The sequence below is a fragment of the Balaenoptera acutorostrata genome, chromosome 8 (genome assembly GCF_949987535.1).
Source record: "Balaenoptera acutorostrata chromosome 8, mBalAcu1.1, whole genome shotgun sequence".
Taxonomy (NCBI): Eukaryota; Metazoa; Chordata; class Mammalia; order Artiodactyla; family Balaenopteridae; genus Balaenoptera; species Balaenoptera acutorostrata.
This window is the reverse complement of record NC_080071.1, coordinates 88380463-88402131: the sequence shown is the minus strand read 5'-3', so window position 1 is coordinate 88402131 and position 21669 is coordinate 88380463. Positions and strand designations below refer to the sequence as shown.

The 21669-nt window shown below is 38.6% G+C and overlaps 1 protein-coding gene and 2 pseudogenes across 7 annotated transcripts in view; 1 reads left to right on the top strand and 2 right to left on the bottom strand.

Annotated features, from left to right (window-relative positions):
- The window catches only part of USP40 (ubiquitin specific peptidase 40), a 94333-nt gene that overhangs the window by 15950 nt on the left and 56714 nt on the right, over nt 1-21669 (top strand). For all 7 annotated transcript variants that reach the window (XM_057551756.1, XM_057551755.1, XM_057551754.1 and 4 more), the window contains 4 exons: nt 565-693; nt 8106-8201; nt 9584-9691; nt 18826-19126. In XM_057551756.1, coding sequence (XP_057407739.1) covers nt 565-693; nt 8106-8201; nt 9584-9691; nt 18826-19126 — 634 coding nt within the window. The remainder of the gene's footprint in view (nt 1-564; nt 694-8105; nt 8202-9583; nt 9692-18825; nt 19127-21669) is intronic.
- On the bottom strand, nt 7487-8054 carry LOC130708740 (60S ribosomal protein L17-like; annotated as a pseudogene).
- Nucleotides 11243-11392, bottom strand: LOC114239078 (small nucleolar RNA SNORA11; annotated as a pseudogene).

Genomic DNA, 21669 nt, shown 5'->3' with positions numbered 1-21669 from the left:
GTAGTGTGTGTTTTGTTATCACATGGGGTTACATGATTTTAGCCAAATTACATAAAAATAGCATCTTGTTTGGAGATACATATATATATAATTATTATTTTTTTTAATATTTATTTATTTGGCTATGTCAGGTCTTAGTTGTGGCTTGAGGGATCTTTTGTTGTGGTGTGCGGGCTTCTCTCTAGTTGTGGCGCACGGGCTTAGTTGCCCCGTGGCATGTGGGATCTTAGTTCCCCAACCAGGGATCGAACCTGCTTCTCCTGCATTGATTGGAAGGTGGATTCTTAACCACTGGACCACCAGGGAAGTCCCTGGATATATGTTTTTATGTTTAACTCAGAGGCAGAATTTGGCACAGTGTGATTGGTATTAGATCAACGATAGATAATTTTCAGTCTAAGAATTAAGAATTTCAAAGCTGATTATTCAAATTTATCTTAATTTACCCTAAATAACAGTAATAGTGAAGTTTCTTACTAACTTTAATAGTTGAAATTTTTCCCCCTTTGGTTATGTATCTTCTTATTTTATGTAAACTATCAATGTTTGTGCTCTTTCTTGTAGAGTGAATTAGATGATTTGGAATATATGTATGACCTCTTCTCAGTTATTATACACAAAGGTGGTTGCTACGGAGGACATTATCATGTGTATATTAAAGATGTCGATCATTTGGGAAACTGGCAGTTTCAAGTAAGTATAGAAATTAGATTAAAAGTATTTTGCAACTTTTTCCTTTTCTAGTCCCATTATTTTGGTGAGGCTAATCTTTTGCCATTTATTATATATTCACTCTGTAGAAAACTTATAGGCACTGAAAGTTAATACGGATAGAAGTTTACATTTTTTGTTTCTAAATAATTTCACACTTACAGAAAAATAACCAGCATAGCGCAAGCACCTCCTGTATACTCTTCACCTAGGTTCTCCGGTTGTTAAACATCTTGCCTCATTTGTGCAGGCACGTCCTCTGTATACAGACGCATGCGCACACCCAGTTAACATTATCATTATCAGTGCTGACCACTAGAAATAGAGTTGAAGACGTTAGACCTCTTTACCCCTAAGTAACTCAGTGTTTATCTCCTGAGAACCAGGACATTCTCTTACATAAGCGTAGGTCAAAATCAGGAACTTTAACACTGATATAATATTATTTATTATCTAACATATGTTTTACATTCGGATTTCACAGCGGCCTCGTCCAAAGCCTTTAGAGCGTTTTCTTCCCCACTCGAGTATCAAGCCCAGGATCAGGCATTAGATTTAGTTGGCATATGTCTTAAGTCTCCTTTAGTCAGTAACCGTTCCTCAGCTTTTCTTTCATGGCACTGACCAAAGAGTTTCCTCCTATATTGTCTTCTAAAACGTTTATAGTTTTGCCTTTTACAGTTGAAACTTCAGTCTTCCTGGAATGCTTTGCTGTGAATGTTGTGATGTTGTTTTTCCATCTGGGTACCCAGTTGCCCGTTACCATTTATTGAATGATCCATTCTTTCCCCACCAGTTTACAATGCTAGTTCTGTTATATCAATTGTTTTCTTACATTTGAGTCCACTTTGGGGCTCTGTATTCTGTTTTTTTTGTTGTTGTTATTCTTTTTTTCTATTCCTAGGCAAATACCACATTGTTAATTTCTGTAGCTTTATACTATGTTATGATAACTGGTAGGGCAAGTCTCCCTATGTGTTATTATTCTTCAGGAGTGTTTTGCCTGTCTTGGATTTTAATGCTTTTCTGAACATTTCTAGAATCACCTTGTCAATATTCTCACACATACACACACGTAAAAGTAGTGGCATTTTGTATCTACATGTGTAAACAAGATACATCTTTTTGGTTTTTAGAACTTCTTTAATGTCTTCTAAAAAAGTTTCATAATTTTCTCTAGAAGAGAAAGCACTAATTGGGAATCTACTTCCAGTTATTTACAGTGGGAAAAATTATAATCTATTACACACCAGCACCAAACTCTCAACCACTTTTCTAAAATGTAACTAAAACACTGGTAAGTTCCAACCCATCATGTTAGGATGTAGAATGCTTAAAACCTATCTTCAAGAGTGTCCGTTAATATCTTTGTGAATGAAAAATTGCTCCACATGTAGTAACGTGGCTTCTCTGAGTGCCAGCAGTATAGAAGATGCTGTGTTCCCTTTGTTGACATTCACTTTGCCTTTCAGAACATCTACCTGTGTTTCTGATGCTCTATCAGTTGTACTTAGAATGTACTGAGAGATAACATATGTTTTGTAAAGTTTGGGTATTTAAAGCCTAGCTGTTCTAGTGGGAAAATGTTGATCAGGGAGGTGTTCTGTGGGGCTATGTCTATACTGTATTTTTTGGACTATTCGTGGCTGGTGTATTGAAGTACAGTTATCTTTAGTACATTGATTTTATAATCAACCATCTTGCTAAACCCTCTTATGTTGTAGAAATTTTTGGAAAAGGACAGTTTTGTTTCACTGTTTCCAGGCCTTAACCTTCCATTTCTTTTATTTCTACAACTGGGTTTATCCAATTCTGGGTTGAGAAAGCCATACAAGCATCTCTCAAATGCTTGTGCCATATTTGCCAAGACACTAGCTTGTTTGGGCACATGCCAGTCAGATGGAGTGAAGCACTTCTTATCCTCCTCTGGTCTAATTCTGCTCTCCATGTTTCCATCCTTCGTTGCTGATTCTTAACCTGTTGCCTTCCTTCACTCTGCTGTCTTACAGTCGCAGGGTCCCGTAGTAGTGAACCTTACTCTCTAGGGCACCCCCAGCCCTTTCAAACAATTATTTTAACTTTATTTCATTCTCTCTAAAAGATGAAGTTGAAGCCTTTTATTAGATTCTCATAGAAACTTGCGAACAGGTCTAATAAATAGTTATGATGTTGTTCATTTATTTTTTTCTCTTTGCCTTTTCCACTGTAGTTCTTGGTTTTTTCCTTCCATTTATGCTTCCATTTGTGGCAGCCTTTTTTTCCGATGTTGCCCTGTCTCTCTTCAGCCTTAGAAAGTGCTCCTGCCCTCCACGTCAGTTCCGCTTCCGCCTCAGGAGTGTGTCTCTGCTTTCCTCTATGCTGGCTGCAGACATTTCTTCAATTTTGCTCAGCCATTGTCAGATTTCAGGCACTTCTCTAGCTGGTGGGATTTATCCTCAGTATTTTGAGGCATAAAATATTTATTTACAGTTTCCTATTTAAGTTTATCATTGACGTCATGCACAGAGGTAGCTTCACACTCTGTGGTGAGGTAGCGTGGCTCAAAAGTAATGATGCTTTTCTTCATGTCTTCCTTTTGGTCTGTGCTTCCTTGAACTTCTCTGCAATTTTGTGTTCATTTCTTTGGAAATGATCAGCAGCGTCAGGCTCTTCTCCCGGTTCCATTACGTGACTCGAGAGGGCAGGCAGGCGTTCTTTCATTTGGTTTTGCCCTCTGCACTGCTTCTCCGGTCTTGAACCTCTGGTACTTTAGCAAGGTCTTCCTCGGGGCTTAAAGAACAATCAGAAGATTGCTTTCTGTTTGTGCTTGTGTATTTCCTTATTCATGGCCTCTATGAAGCATCCCATTTTTTTTTTTTTTTTTTTTATAGCTACTTTATTTATTTATTTATTTATTTTTGGCTGTGTTGGGTCTTCGGTTCGTGCGAGGGCTTTCTCCAGCTACGGCAAGTGGGGGCCACTCTTCATCGCGGTGCAGGGACCGCTCTTCATCGCGGTGCGCGGGCCTCTCACTATCGCGGCCCCTCCCGTTGCGGGGCACAGGCTCCAGACGCGCAGGCTCAGTAGTTGTGGCTCACGGGCCCAGCCGCTCCGCGGCATGTGGGATCTTCCCAGACCAGGGCTCGAACCCGTGTCCCCTGCATTAGCAGGCAGATTCTCAACCACTGCGCCACCAGGGAAGCCCCCCATTTTTTTTTTTTTTTTAAATTCTGCTCTTTAAGAATCACGAGCTTTGTGGTGTTCACATAATGATGAGTGCTTTAAGAATTTCAACTTCAGTAGGTACACCTGCTGGACACTGCTTGTCTCTCTACTACCATTATCCTGAGAGATCTCTTATGCCTAGAGACAAAGGATTCCAGATACTCTAAACATAGTCAGGTATTGTTTTTTCTGCTTATAGTTTAGCAGTTTCTTCTTCCCTTTCAAGGAGCTGTCTGCAAGGAACAAGTTTCATGACCAACCCCACATAATGTTCCCTGGGTGAAAGCCAACATCTCAGTCTCTCTCAGCCTAAGTAGAAGATGATCTCTTGCCTCTTGCCTGGAGGTCATTAACTATTCAAAATGTGGCTCTCGATCCGGTGTAAAGAGGAGCCTGACCTATGCCTTCCAAAGTGGGGTCTTTTGCTTCACTGATGGTTGACATCACTTCAGACGTCATCTTGCACATTTGAGGATGTGGGACAAAGAAGCTTTACAGCAGCTCCCAGTAGGCAGCCCTGGGACTGGTGCCTCCTGGACGAGCCTGTCCCCACAAGGCCAAGGTCGGCCACTGGCAGAGGGCAGGAGGACGAGGCCCAGCCCACGTGCCGCCTGCACCAGTGTGTCGCATCCTAGGCAATGCCGGCCTGTGTCTCCCCTCCTACCAGTTCTAAATCTCTTGTTCCTTAGCCATAAATGGCTTTAAACATATTAAACATACTATTTTATTATTCTCTGTCTGATAATTGCAGTATCTGAAGACTTTGTGGGTCTTTGGATATCTGCTGATTCTGTTTCCTTATGATTTTGTTATTTTAGACTGTGGGCTTGGTTGGCTGGTTGGTTTTTTAAGAACACGGTGTAGGAGTAATTTGAAGCCCGAGTTAAAAGTACCTTCTTCAATGAAAGATGTGTATTTGTCTCTACCACATGCCTGGGGTCACCTCCAACCTTTAATACCTTTTTTTTTTTTTTTTAATTGTAGCTGTTTTTTTTTTTAATTAATTAATTAATTAACTTATTTATGGCTGTGCCGGGTCTTCGTTTCTGTGCGAGGGCTTTCTCTAGTTGCGGCGAGTGGGGGCCACTCTTCATTGCGGTGCACGGGCCTCTCACTATCGCGGCCTCTCTTGTTGCGGCGCACAGGCTCCAGACGCGCAGGCTCAGTAATTGTGGCTCACGGGCCTAGTTGCTCCGCGGCATGTGGGATCTTCCCAGACCAGGGCTTGAGCCCGTGTCCTCTGCATTGGCAGGCAGATTCTCAACCACTGCGCCACCAGGGAAGCCCCTTTTAATACCTTTAAAATAAGATCTAGACTTGGTGGTTCTAGAGCCATACAACTAATGTGAATTTGGGCCACAAACCCACATGAAGACCTACTTGTGATTACAGATTATTAGAGGAAATGTTTTTCCACCTTCATCTAGTATCAAGGTCAAAACAAGCAAGTTTCTCATTGTCCTTTGTTGTGGGGTGGATTTTTTGGTAGGTCATGCTTATATTGATAGCGTAGTCCTTTCAGGTTTCTAGCTTTCCGCTGGCATCTATCTTTGTGGTATAATACAAAATATATACTTGGTCCTTGTCCCAGGTCCCTGGCACAGAGCTCCTTGAAATTTCCTGAGTGATAGGCACGATGTCTTTTCTTGTTCATAATGAACCCCTTTCAACTATACCTGAGTTTATGCTAATGAGGTTACCTGCAGGGTGAGGGGCTGGTCAGCAGAGAAACCAATCACATGATGAGAGGGTTGGAACTTTCAGACCCACCCCCTCACCCAGGGAGGGACAGGGGCTGGAGATTCAGTTTGGTCACCAAGGGCCAATGATTTAATCAATCATGCCTGCATAATGAAAGTTTGATTAACACTCTGAAAGAAGAGGACTAAGGGAGCTTCCAGGTTGGTGAATACATCCATGTGCAGGGAGGGTGGCCACCCCAACTCCACGCGGACAGAGGCTTCTGCACTGGGGACCCTCCCCAGCCTTGCCCTGTGTACCTTCATCTGACTGTTCATTTGTATCCTTTGTAATAAACTCTAGTCCTGAGTATAAGTTCCTAAGCTCTATGAGCTGTTCAGGAAATTATCAAACATGAAGTGGAGCTTGTAGAATTTGTAATCAGCCAGGCAGGAGTGCAGGTAGCCTGGGAACCCCATTTGCAGCTGGTATCTGAAGTGGGGGCAGTCTCGTGGGACTTAGCAACATGAGTGCCAGAATTGAATTGACGGACAGCCAGGTGGTGTCAAAGAATTGGAGAGCTGGTTGTTTAGAAAACCAGCCATTCAGCTCCCCGCGTTGGGTAGGTCCTTGTGCTTTGTCCCCCAGACCCTGTCCTGCATGAGCATCAAGGTGGTAGCTGTGTGTCAGCAAGGCTGGGCGGCTGGAGACCTCAACTCTGGATTTCTTCCCTGGATTCCCATGTCACTTGTTCTCTGAGGATTTTCCCGATGTTCTCTTGCTAGTTCAGCATGTGTTTAAAAAGATATTTTCTTTTGTTGTGTTTTACTTTATCCAGCATTTTTAGTAATTTTACAGCAGGATGGTTGTATTTCATCTGCCATATTCTTCTATATTTCTTTATTATTTTTGTCTTATGTTAACTATTTAGGTCTATTTGTATTTATGATTTTAAGCTAGTTTAAAATACCTTTGCAAGATGCCATGTATGAAAAAAATGAATAAAAATACCTTATCAGGAGAATTTTGACATGTTTCCAAGTAACTTCATAAGATGGGGTGAAAACTTGGGTGATCAGAAAATAGGAGAGAGGGACTTCCCTGGTGGCGCAGCGGTTAAAAATCTGCCTGCCAATGCAGGGGACACGGGTTTGAGCCCTGGTCCAGGAAGATCCCACATGCCACGGAGCAACTAAGCCCATGTGCCACAACTACTGAGCCTGCGTGCCTCAGCTACTGAAGCCTGCGTGCCTAGAGCCCATGCTCCACAATAAGAGAAGCCACCGCAATGAGAAGCCTGCACACCGCAACGAAGAGTAATCCCTGCTCGCCGCAACTAGAGAAAGCCTGCACGCATTAACGAAGACCCAATGCAGCCAAAAATAAATAAATAAATAAATAAATAAATAAATAATTTATAAAAAAGAAAATAGGAGGGAATGTTTAAGCTGAGCTTGCAGAGGTTGGTAGGATTTTGTTAGGCCAACATAAGTGAGTGAGAATAAATTGGGTGGAGACCAGAAAATATTTTGAACTGAATGATAATGAAAACACAACATATCAAAATTGTAGGATGCAGCTAGAGTAGTGCTTAGTAGGAAAATGTTGGAACCCGCTGTGTGTATTGTGTTAGAAGCTTTCCTTCACAATCCCAATTTACAGATAATGCCAGAGGGATTAGGTAATTTGTCCAGGATTATTCAACCGCAGTTGAAATTTAAAGCCAGGCTGCCTGATTCCAAAGCATATACAAATTATTATGATGTTTTTATCATTTCTCCATCTTGAATCCTTCGTGGCACAAACACTCCTATTTCATTAACTGCTTTTTAAGGAATTAATGATAGAAACTTTTTTTTAACTTTTATTTGCATTTATTTTTTTGCGGCATTTATTCCTGGGCCATAAGTTTTTGTTTCTTCAGTTTCTTCTGGTATATCCTTTTCTTCGGGGCAACCTCCCCTTCTGGTTTAGGAACAATCTGTTCTTTTTCAGTAAGGATCATCTCAATGTGGCAGGGAGAGCTCACGTATGGGTTGATCCGACCATGAGCTCTGTAAGTCCTGCGCCGCATCTTGGGGGCTTTGTTCACCTGGATGTGCTCAATGACCAGAGAATCTACATCTAAGCCCTTAAGTTCAGCATTACTCTCTGCATTTTTGAGCATGTGCAGTAAAAATTCAGCACTCTTTCTGGGCCACCAACCCTGTGTCCAGCCTCACTGTTTGGCCTGGGCACACCTACCAACTCCACCACAGTAACGACGGAACAGCACACATTGCTTCTTTAAAGTGACATCCTTCAGATACTTGGTGGCCTTTCGGATACGCGTACCCTTAACGGCCTGGGCAGTTTCACGAGTGTTCTTAAAGTGAACACGAAGATTTGAACCTCCTGACTTGCATGATTTTGTGGGGTTTTCTGGGTCAGGTGAATAGCGAACCATTTTTAGAGGTCACCTCAGGCCGCTCACCAGAAAAGCGAAACTTTTTTATTGTTTTCTTTCTTAGGAGGACAAAAGTAATCCAGATGTGAATTTGGAAGATCTTCAAAATGAAGAAGAGATTGATGATCCATTGATGATTCTAAAAGCAGTCTTATTACAGGTAGAGAGAGAGTGTATGTTTATATTTGTGTGTGTATATCAGGTATATGATTCAGTTGGTAGAAGTGATATTGTTACTATTCATAGTCTTTTTCTTTTGGGAAATTCTCTATGTCTATTTTAAAAAATTTTTTATTGGAGACTCTGGTTATAAAAGGAATACACATGAGGAGTAGAAAATTTGAGGGGAAAAAATTAGAAAGTATATAAAGAAACAAAGTTTAAATAAACCAAATGTCCGGTCATTGTTAACACTTTGATATATATTCTTTGCATTCTATTTCCTTTGTGTTTATATACATATATTAGGATTGGGTTACAAGTTTTTTGTGATATTATTGTTATTTTAAATAGAATTGGGATTTACTTTACATACGGTTTTGGAATTTACTATTTTCCCATATTATCCTTTTAATGTCTATAGGACCTGAAGTTATGTCCCCTTTTTCATTCCCAATATTGATAATACCTCACATATATGACTTTTAATGTTTGCTTCGTACCCTGTTGTAAAGATGGTAGTCTCTTTTCATTTATTCATTCAGTCTTAATAAACAGTTTTTTTCTCAATTTCTTACTAGGGGCCTAGGTTGAGTATTGGTCTATGGCCACTATATTAGTCTACTAGGGTTGCCATAACAAAATCCCACAGACTGGGTGTCTAACGTAACAGAAATTTATTTTCTCATAGTGCTGGAGGCTGGAAGTCCAGATCAAGGTGTCGGCAGGTTTGGTCTCTTCTGAGGCCTCTCTCCTTGGCTTGCGGATGGCTGCCTTCTTGCTGCTTTCTCACATGGCCTTTTCTATGTGCATGCACATCCCTGTGTCTTTGTGTTTCCAAATTTCCTCTTCTTATAAGGACACCAGTCAGATTGGATAAGGGCCCACCCTAAAGGCCTCATTTTAACTTAATCACTTCTTTAAAGTCCCTATGCAAACATAGTCACAGTTGAAATTTTGAGGGTTAGGAATTCAGCATATGAAGGGACTCATTTCAGCCCATAATTGTCACTTCTTACCCCCTTTTAGAACTTGGTTATACTTCAAAACATTCAGAAGAGACATTAGTCTTTTTGCACTAAAGTATTTCTTCTAAAGATCCCACATAATATCAGGAATTTACCAAACCTTGGAATACTCTTTGGATATTGCTCTTGAAATGTTTAAACTTTGCCACATGGAAAGTGGCAAAATTCAAGTCTTCTAAACTTAGGCTTAATCTATTTTTTAAAAAACTTTTTATTTTGAAACAATTATGGTTAATCCACTTACATGTTTGCTGTTACAGGCACATTTATTAATCCTGTTGGTTCCATTGAACTCATAAGTGTTGAGGTTATATCTTATCAGATTTTCTTAAATGACTTTCTTTTCTTTCATAAGGAGGAGAGTAATCTAATTCCTGTTGATCAGCTGGGCCAGAAACTCTTGAAAAAGATAGGAATATCTTGGAATAAGAAGTACAGAAAACAGTATGGACCACTGCGAAAGGTAATACATGACATCCTTATAAGAAGTCCTATTCCCAGGAAATTTTATTATGATTTTGGCAACATGAATTTCTTTGGGGAAGGAAATTTAAATTAGACAGAAATACAATTAGTATTTTTGTTTAATGGTTAGAATTCAGTTAATTATTAAGTAATTTATAGAATCAAGAAGTAAGCAAAAAAAGAATAGAGGAGGGGCTTCTAATCACAACAGCAAAAAATGTCACAAAGTTCATATCCTAAAGCTTATCATCTTATTTATAGAAACGTCTTCAGGTATTCACCCAAATTTCACTTTTATCTTTCTTTGACACACAGTTCTACTAAACTTGGCAATTTGGTTTCCTAGGCTCTAAGGTTAGGTGCAAAAACTGGTACTGCCAGACTTGGGAGACAAAAACTTGACTAAAAACAAACAAAGCAACAGAACAGTTAGTCAATATTTTGGAGCTATTTCATGTAGAAGCAAAGAGCGTACACGATATAGTCTGTTTAAGTTCATCTTTTAATTAGACCACAGTTCATAAATGAAGTTAATGACCATGAGTTCATAGATAGTCTTAGGTTTTCATTTAAAATGATTGGATCACTGTTTCAATATTTTACTGTTAAGTATGTTATCAGCTGTGCAGGGACTTTTTTGTCTTGTTTTGTTTTTAAATAAAAATATCCTTCATAAGTTTGAGGAAGTTAGCTTGTATTTACAGTTGACTGATAGTTTTATCTCTTTTTTTCTTTGAGGTTAATTTGTGCCTTTATTTGCCAGTATAACTTAACTACAATGGCTTGCAAACTTTTTTGACCTAAAAAATGCATCTTACATCACAATCCAACCAACACACACGTATATAACTTGTATACATATGTGTATAACTGAAAGGAGTTTTGCCAAAAATACCTATCCTAACACTGAATGTTCTTTTTTCTAAGACTTTTTTTTGAGTAGTTTTAGGTTTACAACAAAATTAACAAGAAGGTACAGAAATTTCCCATATACCCCCTTCCCACATACATGCGTAGGTGTTATCAGTATCACTCATCAGGGTGGTGTGTTTGTTTTTTTTTCCCTAAACCTAGGATGAACTATATTGACACATCATAATTGCCAAAGTCCACAGTTCACCTAAGGTTCATTCTAATGAAGTAGATAATATGGTACATTCTGTAGGTTTAGACGAAAGTATACTGACACATATCCATTGTTATGATGTCATACGAAGTATTTTCACTGCACTAAACAACTGGACTCTGTGTATTCATCACCCCTCTCCCCCAAACGCCTGGCAACCACTGATCTTTTTATTGTCTCCATAGTTTTGCCTTTTCCAGAATGGCATGTAGTTGGAACCTATCTCTTTCTTTCTTTTTTTTTTTTCTCTTGAAAAGAGAGGTTCAAAGCCTTTATATTTATGAGACCACTCATGGCCCACCCATTCATGGGCTGGACGGGCTCTAAGTGGCAGGACTTCCCCACTAGATACTGCAGCTTTTCTTCCAGTATTGAACCCTGTCCCACTGGTCTTGCCCAGCAGCCACTGAAGTGCAGGAGGACACATGTAGAGTATTTGTTCATAGGAAGGCCAAAAGTCTTATGCCCGTTAGCACAATGAACCCAGATTCCTTTCGGGTGTGATATAAGCAGCTGATAGTTTTATCTTGAATAGAGGTTGGATTTTATCAAATGCTGTTTTGTGTACATTTATCAATGTGGTCACATGGCTTTTCTCTTTTATTCTGTTAATGTGGTGAATTCTGCTGACTGACCTTTTCAGTGTTAGAGCAAATCTTGCATTTCTGGGATGAAGCACACTTGGTCATGATCTACTTGTATGTAGTGCTATATACATTTGGCTCATATTTCACTAAGGATTTTGTGTCTATGAGAGATATGGGTCTTTAGTTTTCTTTTTCTGTAATATCTTTGTCAGGTTTTAGTATCAGGGTTATGCAGGACTCAAAAGAAGTTAGGAAATATTCCCTTTTTTATATTCTTGGAAAGGATTTCTCTGAGATAGATTGTTATTTCTTTCTTAAATGTTTGGTGAAGCTAGTTAGACCTGGAATTTTTTTATGATAAGGTTTTTAAATTATAGTTTTAATTTCTTTATTTGTAGAGTTGTTTTAGATTTTTTATTTACTTCTTGCATTATTTTGGAAAATTATATTTTTTAAAGAATTTGTCCTTTTATCTATGGTGTCAAATTTATTGGCATGAAGTTATTCAGAATGTCTCATATTATCTTTTCTAGTGTCTGTAGGACCTAAATTTCTTCTTTTTCATTCCTGATATTAGTAATTTGTGTTTGCTTACTTTTGTTTTTCGTAAGTCTTGCTTAGGGCTTATCAAGTTTATTAAGCTTTTCAAAAAACAACTTTTTTGCCTTTGTTGATTTTTCTCTACTAATCTGTTTTCTACTTCATTGATTTCTGCTCTTGTTTTTAATTACTTCCTTCCTTTTACCTTTGGGATTTAATTTAATCATCTTTTTCTAGCTTCTTGGGTTGGTATCTCAGTTGTTTTTTAAACCTGCCTTTTAATTCATGCTTTTAAATCTATAATTTCCTTCTTAGCGCTAATTAAGCTGTAGCTAAATTTGACATGTTATCATTATCTTTCAATTAAAAATATTTTGTAATTTTTCCTTCTGATTCTTTTATTGACCCATGAGGTTTTTGGAGGTGGATAGCTTAATTTCCAAATATTTGGGGAATTTCTAGTTATCTTTTTGTTATATCTGTAAATTGATGTCTAATTCCGTTTTACTCTGAAAACATGCTCTCTATGATTTCACTTATTTTGAATTTTTTGAGACTTGTTTCATGCCTCAGGATATGGTCTGTCTTGCTGAATGTTTCTATTCACCAGTAAAGTTATTAATTTTCTGCGGTTGTTGGGTATAGTGTTTCATAAATGTCAGCTAGGTCAAATTGGTTAATAGCATTGTTTATTTCATCCCTATTCTTAACTAATTTTTCTGTCTTTCTGTTGTATCAGTTACTGAGAGAGTAGATTTAAATCTCCAACTGTAATTGTACCTTTGCTCTTTCGTCCTTTTACCGTGCACAGTTTTGCTTCATGTATCTTGAAGATACATTATTAGTTGCATACACACTTTGGATTGTTAGTGGCCTTTTGACATAAGCCCTTCCTTTATCTCTGCTAATAGTCCTTACCTTCACATCTGCCTTATCTGGGATTAATGTCACATACAAGCTTTCTAATGCACGTATGTCTCTTGTAAACAGTATGAAGTTGGTTCTTGTTTATTTTGGAAAATTGTGATTTTTAAGGAATTTGTTCTCAAAGTGTCAAATTTCTTAGTATAAAGTTGTTTGAAATATTACCATATTATCCTTTTAATTTCTATAGGACCTGTAGGACCCTATTTCATTTCTGATATTGGTAATTTGTGTTTTTTAGCTTTCTTTTTTTTTTTTAATTATTTATTTATTATTTTTTTAATTTTTGGCTGTGTTGGGTCTTCGTTTCTGTGCGAGGGCTTTCTCCAGTTGCGGCAAGTGGGGGCCACTCTTCATCGCGGCGCGCGGGCCTCTCACTGTCGTGGCCTCTCTTGTTGCGGAGCAGAGGCTCCAGACGCTCAGGCTCAGTAGTTGTGGCTCACGGGCCCAGTTGCTCCGTGGCATGTGGGATCCTCCCAGACCAGGGCTCGAACCCGTGTCCCCTGCATTGGCAGGCAGATTCTCAACCACTGCGCCACCAGGGAAGCCCTTTAGCTTTCTTTTGCATCAGTCTTGCTAGGGCTTTATCAAGGTTATTGTACTTTTCTTTTTTAAAAATAATTAATTAATTAATTAATTAAACTTTTGGCTGTGTTGGGTCTTTGTTGCTGCACGCGGGCTTTCTAGTTACGGCGAGCAGGGGCTACTCTTTGTCGCGGTGCACAGACTTCTTATTGCAGTGGCTTCTCTTGTGGAGCATGGGCTGTAGGCGCACAGGCTTCAGTAGTTGTTGCACGTGGGCTCAGTAGTTGTGGCTCGTGGGCTCTAGAGCGCAGACTCAATAGTTGTGGCGCATGGGCTTAGTTGCTCCATGGCATGTGGGATCTTCCCAGACCAGGGCTCGAACCCGTGTCCCCTGCATTGGCAGGTGGATTCTTAAACACTGCACCACCAGGGAAGTCCAAGGTTATTAAACTTTTCAAAGAAACAGCTTTGCATTTGTTGTTTTTCTCTATTGTTCATCTCTTTTCTATCAAATGATAGAGTTTGACAGTCTCTTCCTTTAAAGTAGAATGTTCAGTCCATTTTTTTTTATTAAAGTTTTTAAAATTAATTTATTTAATTTATTTATTTTTGGCTGCATTGGGTCTTCTTTGCTGCATGTGGGCTTTCTCTAGTTGCAGTGAGCAGAGGCTGCTCTTTGTTGCAATGCATGGACTTCTCATTGCAGTGGCTTCTCTTGTTGGGGAGCAGAGGCTCCAGGCATGCGGGCTTCAGTAGTTGTGGTACGCGGGCTAGGTCGTTGTAGCTTGCGGGTTCTAGAGCGCAGGCTCAGTAGTTGTGGCGCGCAGGCTTAGTTGCTCCGCGGCATGTGGGATCTTCCCGGACCAGGGATTGAACCCGTGTCCCCTGCATTGGCAGGCGGATTCTTAACCACTGCGCCACCAGGGAAGCCCCCATTTATTTTTATTTTTTATTTTTTATTTTTAAAAATATTTATTTATTTTTTTATTATCTTTGGCTGTGTTGGGTCTTCGTTTCTGTGCGAGGCTTTCTCTAGTTGTGGCAAGCGGGGGCCATTCTTCATCACGGTGCGCAGACCTCTCACTATCGCGGCCTCTCTTGTTGCGGAGCACAGGCTCCAGACGCGCAGGCTCAGCAGCTGTGGCTCACGGGCCTAGTTGCTCCTCGGCATGTGGGATCCTCCCAGACCAGGGTTTGAACCTGTGTCCCCTGCATTAGCAGGCAGATTCTCAACCACTGCGCCACCAGGGAAGCCCCCATTTTTTTTTAATGTATTAAATTGTGTGGTTGAGTTTGAATTTATCATGTAGCCATTTGTTTTTTATTTGCTTCCTCTGTCTTCTTTGCCTTTCTTTCTGTCTTTCTTACCTTTGGACTAATCAAGTAATTCTTAGTGTTGGATTTTTGTCTCCTCTGTTGACTTTTTAGCTGTACTACTTTAACTTTTTTATTCTAGGTATTACACTATACATAAGTTAATATTATAAATTACAGACCAATAGTGTAACACTTCATGTACAAGGTAAGATGTATAAGGTACAGTAGTATAATTCCATTTCCCGACTTCCATCCTTTTCTGCTGTTGTCTTATATTTTACCATTATGTGTAAATTCACCGTGTGTGTATGTATGTATGTGTTTACTTTAAACATTTAAGCAACTTTTAAAGAAATTAATGAAAAAATCATGTTTTATTTTATCTATTCTGGTGTTCATTGCTCCTTCTTGCATGTCCAGGTTTGCATCTAATATCATTTCTCTTCAACCTAGAGAACTTCCTTTAGCATTTCTTGGGCATCCAGAACTGCTGGCAAAAATATTCTCAGCTTTTGTTTGTCTGAAGTTTTTACTTTGCATTCGTTTGTTTAAATGGTATTTTTGCTGGATATAGAATTCTTTTTTAAAATTATTTATTTTTGGTTGCGTTGTGTCTTCGTTGCTGCACACGGGCTTTCTCTAGTTGGGTCGAGTGAGGGCTATTCTTCGTCGTGGTGTGCGGGCTTCTCATTGCAATGGCTTCTCTTGTTGCGGAGCACGGGCTCTAGGCATGCGGGCTTCAGTAGTTGTGGCACATGGGCTTCAGTGGTTGTGGCACATGGGGTCAGTAGTTGTGGATCGTGGGCTCTAGAGCACAGGCTCAGTAGTTGTGGCGCACGGGCTTACTTGCTCTGCAGCATGTGGGATCTTCCCGGACCAGGGCTCGAACCCGTGTCCCCTGCACTGGCAGGCGGATTCTTTAACCACTGCACCACCAGGGAAGTCCTGGATACAGAATTCTAGGTTAATAGCTTTTATTGGTTTTTTCAGCACTTTAAAGATGTCATTTTATTATGTTTTGGCTTCCTTTATTTTGGCTGAGAAGTCAGTGTTACTTAAATGTAATGTGTCTTTTTTTTCTGTCTACTTTTAAGATAATCTCTTTATCTTTGGTTTTTAGCAGTTTAATAACAGTGCGTCTCAGTATGGTGTTCTTTGTATTTATTTACTTTGTATTTGCTAAGATTTTTTTTACCTGTGGCTTGAAATCTTTCCTCAGTTTTGGCCATTATATTTTCAATTTGTTTTTATGCCCCATTATCTCTCTCTTCTTCAGAAATTACAGTTACATATATATTGGACCATTCAGTATTTTCTCACTGGTCTTAGATATTCTAGCAGGAGGGTTTTTTTTCCCCCTCACCCTCAATTTGGATAATTTCCATTGATCCGTCTTCATGTTCATTGATTCTTTCTCCTACTGTATCCAGTCTTTTAAGCCCAGCCAATGAATTAATGAATTTTTTCGTTTCAGATATTGTCTTATTCAGCTGTAGAATTTTTGCTTAGCTCTTATTTAAAGTGCCCATTTCTCTGCTGAAACTCCCCATTTGAACCTACTCTGTACATCCTTTCCTGTAAATTTACATATTTCAATAGCTGTTTACTCTTATAACATCTGGATTATTTCTGGGTCTGTATTTATTACCTTTTTTTTTCTCTTGTGAATTGACTGTCATTTCTTGGTTATGAATCACATTGTCCTATTTCTTCACATGTCATATACTTTTATGTTGCCTACTGGACATTGTGGATGATGTGTTTTAGAGGCTGTGGATTATGTTATTGTTTTTTAGAAGGTTTATTTATTATTTTTGGCTGCATTGGGTCTTCATTGCTGCGCGTGGGCTTTCTCTAGTTGTGGTGAGCGGGAGCTACTCTTCATTGTGGTGCGCGGGCTTCTTATTGCGGAGGCTTCTCTTGTTGCGGAGCATGGGCTCTAGGCGCGTGGACTCAGTAGCTGTGGCTCGTGGGCTCTAGAGCACAGGCTTAGTAGTTGTGGCTCATGGGCTCAGTTGCTCTGCGGCATGTGGGGTCTTCCCGGACCAGGGCTCAAACCCGTGTCCCCTGCATCGGCAGGCCGATTCTTAACCACTGCGCCACCAGGAAAGTCCTATGTTATTGTTTCTAAAGGGTTTTTCATTACATACTAACAGGCCATTAAGTAACTTTGAATCATGTTGATCCTGTGGGAGCTTCATTTGGGGCTTTGGTAGGGTGGATGTGTTGCATTTAGCTGTTAGTCCTAGGGAGTAGCTGTTAGTCCTGGGGCCTGCATGGTCCTCCCTCTTAAGGCAGAGGTTAGCAAACATGGGGAAACTATGGCTTGCTGCCTTTTTTTGTACAGCCGCCAGGTAAGAACTGTCTTTATATTTTCAAACAGTTATCTTTAGAAAGGTGCTCAAGTTTGCCTCTTAGCCCACAAAGCCTAAAATATTTACTGTCTGGCCCTTTATAGAAAAGTTTGCCAATCCCTGACCTGAGACACAGCCCTTCTAGGATTTCAGTGGGAAGCCTGAGGTGTTTGTCATATGCCTCTAATTTGGCAGGACTTCAACTCCATGCTCTTTCTTTTTTTTTTCTAATCTATCTTAATTTATTAATCCATTCACAACATGTTTCTTTAACTCTATGCTCTTTCTACCCAGCAGCAGGGTGCTAGAATCTCTACTCAGATCTTAAATCTCCCAGCTGTTGCTTTCTGCTCAGTTCCATGGGTCTCAGGCTGTCCATGTACCATTCAAGACTCAGCCAAGGATTTGAGGAGGATTTGATAGAGATTTGGGGCTCCTTTATGGGATTTTTCTCTTTCACTTTCTAGGCTCTGTAGCATTCTCAAATTCTGTTTCCTTAGTCCAGTAAGACTCTTGCCCTTTGCTTGAACTCTCTTCCGCCATGCTCTGCTACAAACTGGGAAGTGGTGGGTTAATGCAGGACTCACCTAGCTTGTTTCCCTTTTGAAGGATTATGTCCCCTTCCACTTTAGGTCAGCTTTTGGTTACTCTCCAAACAATTGTTTTCATTATTTTGTCTAAAGTTTATAATTTTTAATCAGTGGGGTTAGTCCAATTAAAAGTTCTCTGCCATTACTGGAACCAGACTACACTGAAGTTTGAGGTTTAAAAGAGTTAATCCTCAACTATCAAACAAAGAAAAGATTCGCTATACAGAAAGTATTCGTTACTCAGAGGTTTCAAATTATTATTTTATTGTACGTAAATTAGCTACAAAACTATATTACCATCTGTTATACACAGTGTTAATAATGCCTTTGGGTCATATGCCCTATACCCTTTTGTTTGATTAGAGAGTATCCATTATCATAAATTCTTCCTTTCCAAGAAAAAATGAGAAAATCACCTTTCTGTGTTGATTGGTGATCTAAGCAAATGTTACAAATACCTCCCAAGTGATTTTCTCCATAAATTAGTTTGTACTGAGAGAAAAGGAGGAGATACAAAGCCACATAGAGGTTAGGGAATAAAAGAAGAGTAGAGCAGGGGATGGGGAGGTGGGATAGGCAATGGGGAGAGAAGTTTTTTTCTTCCTAATCCTTTAGGTAGAGGAACTTGAGAAATAATAGTCTTTGAGATTATGACTTAAGCCTTTCAGTGTTTTGATTTCCTGAGCTAGCCTGTCAGCTTCCGGGACAGACAACACTTAATTTAGTTAATGTAAGCTTATAATTATGACTATATCCCAACAGTTTGTCTGAGTCACTAGTTTTGAAATTATCTTCTGTGGTACTTCACTGTATAATTGCCTTTGTTTTGTGCTTTGTTTGGATTGCTTTAAACATTTCAAAAGTGTTTGATTTATCTAATCTGTTTCAGTAAAGACTTTTTAAAAACAGCAATTAAAGTATTTTTAAGATTGTGTCATGGCAGCTTTCTCCCTTGATATAACTGTTAGACTATTTAACGGAAAGCACTCGGGTTTTTATTAAATGTTTTATTATGGCCCAAAGGAAATTTTTTTTCCTCTTAGCTGGCCAGGCCAAAAAGTTGACATTAAAATATCTAATCACAGAAAAAGGAAGGTAAAGATTTTGTGATCATGTCAGTGGAATTTTTTTTCACTAACCTAATGTTTGTTTTTTTTTTTTCTGTGTAGTTTTTACAGCTTCATTCTCAGATATTTCTGCTCAGTTCAGATGAAAGTACAGTTAGTCTACTGAAGGACTGGTCTCTCCAGGCTGAGTCTGATGTACGAGGAAATGATCCACAACTTTTGAAGACACTTACTTCAGAGCCCCCGGGATTAAATGATAGACCCTCCTGTCCCCACTGGTTTGATATAAACGATTCCAGAGTCCAGCCAATCAAGGAAAAGGATATTGAACAGCAATTTCAGGGTAAAGAAAGTGCCTACATGTTGTTTTATCGGAAATCCCAGTTGCAGAGACCCCCTGAAGGTATGGAAAGATAAATGTCCCTATTTGTTTAAGTTGATCACTTTAAAAGATAAATATTGAATGTTATTTGAAAGTTTACCCTTTTAGAAGAAGGTTTACTCTTGAAACAGTTTAAAATATTTTCAAGCTAACCATAAGAAATATACCAGAAGAAATTCAACATTCTGTCATTTTATAAAGATTATATATCTCTGGGGTTTTCCCCTGTAATAGTATGAGGCTATAGTTAGATTTTCAAAATTGCATTTTCTTGGACCACATCATGTTTTCTTGTTGTGTGGGCAGACATGATTGTCCTCTGCTCAGGCTTCTCTCTACAGTTTGGCCATGTGTTGTCTTTGAGTTGCAAGTGGCCTTGGTCTTATTTTCATGTGTTCTCTTTTATTTTCCTTTCTTTTTTCCTTTTCCTCAGGGTAATAAGTCTTTAAGCAATTGAAATATCTCTGAAGCCCTCTGTTGAATCTTCTAAGAGAGTTCATACCATGGTGGAGGTTAAACACTGAGACCCACAGTGATAAATTTTTGAATTGAAGCTACTAACATGAATCAGTCTGTAAGACTTTATTTGATCACTTCCCAAAATTTATGCAAAAGTAAAAAATCCTAACTGGGAAGGCTCTGTAGATGGAGACGTATCTGTGATTAGAGATGAGGATACTGTCCCTAGAGAGTGAGCACAGTGATCATTTTTGTGAAGAATAAGAATAAAGCAGTTACCGATTTGCAGATGAATCAAAGGAAATTAACTCTCTGGATCTGAAACAATTACATAACTGTTCTGTTGACCAGAAGGGGCTTTGCTTTTTTCTGAGGGGAAAAAATATGGTAATCGTTCTGATAAAAATACTGGGGAGCTGAATTCACAGTTATAGAAATACATATCAATTTCTTCAGATGACGTATTGTCCTTTTCACTGAATTGAACTTTAGTGTGTATATGATTGGAATATGTACTAAGTGACAATTTTCCAGTTAGCTTAAGATTCGAATAAAGGTCTAACCAAAATCTTGATGGACTTTTTGGGGGGATGAATGGATGGAACTTGGCAAAACGATTCTAAAATTTACCTAGGAAGATAAATTAATGAAAATTGAAGAAGGAACTACTCAAGGAAAATTTACTGTATCACTATAAACATATTTATAGTGCTGTAGCAATTAAGACAGTGTAGTGCTAGTGCAAAGAGGTGGACAGATCACTGAGCAGTAAGCCCAGAAGTTGATCTAAGTATTTTTAAGATTTTAATCCATGAAAAGGTAGCTTTTCAGATAAATAGGGGAAAAATGAATTAATAAATACAGCTGAGAAGTTGGTTAGTTGCTAATCACTTGAATTAGCAGTTAGTACAATCAAGTGATTATATTTATCACTTGCATGAAATTATAGTTCCTTTAATGTTTATGTAAAAAAGGAGCCTTAAAATGTATAAAATATAAATATTTTTCTGATCTTAAGGTAGAGAAGACCTTTCTAAGAATAAAAGCAATGAAAAAAAAATTGAGGAAGAGTGATGTAAACCTTATTACATAATACCAAAAGGCAAAAGACAAGCTAGTGGAAAACAGCAAAATATATGACAAATTTATTTCCCCTATCTATAGAGCGCTCTTACATTTATTCCATTGTGCTCGGTAGTACATTGGGAAAAGGATATAAATAACTAATGTACAAAAGAAGAAATAAGAACAACCAATAAACTGCAAAAAAAAAATATTCCATCTGGCCCGTAACCAAAAAACATGAATCATAACAGCAATGAACGACAACCTTTTTCCTACCAAGTCAAATATTTCTATTAACCTAGTTCTCAACAGTTGGCACTACCTCTATATTTGGTATGTATATAAAGTAATACAACCAATTTGGTTGTATGTACTTAAAAACCTTAAACCAATAATTGTACTTCCACAAATTTGTCTTGAAATAATCAGGACTGTGTATACCTATTTATGTTCAAAGATGTTTGCTACCCCCGTTATTTTATAGTAATGACTAACAGAAGATCACCTAAATGTCTACCAGAAAAGGTTTGGTTAGATTCATTATGCTATTTATAGAATGGGCTACTATGCAATCATTTAAAGATTTGGAAAAATATTCACAACATATGAAATGAGAAAGCAACTTACATGTTTGTTGACTATACTCCCAGTTGCTTTAAATAAGCGTGGTGGTGTGTGTGTGTGTGTGTGTGTGAGTGTATAGACACATTGTGTAGAATAGAAAAAAGACCAGAAGTATATAGATCACATTTTAGCAGTATTCCCAAGGAGTGGGATTATAGGTAATATTTATTTATTTTACATTAAAAATATCATTTCCAGAACTGTCACAGTGACCAATTATTACATTTGTTATCAAGAAGAAAACAGCAGGTGTTCTTTTTAAAAAGTATATTTAAAAAGAGTTGAAGAAATGGAATTCTCTAGCTTGGCTTAAAGAACTGTTTACCTTTCATATGTTTTAATGTTTTCAATTTGCAGATGGGAAAACTGAGATCCAGAGAAAATTCATGTTCACACAGGCAGTAGAAGCTTTCCTA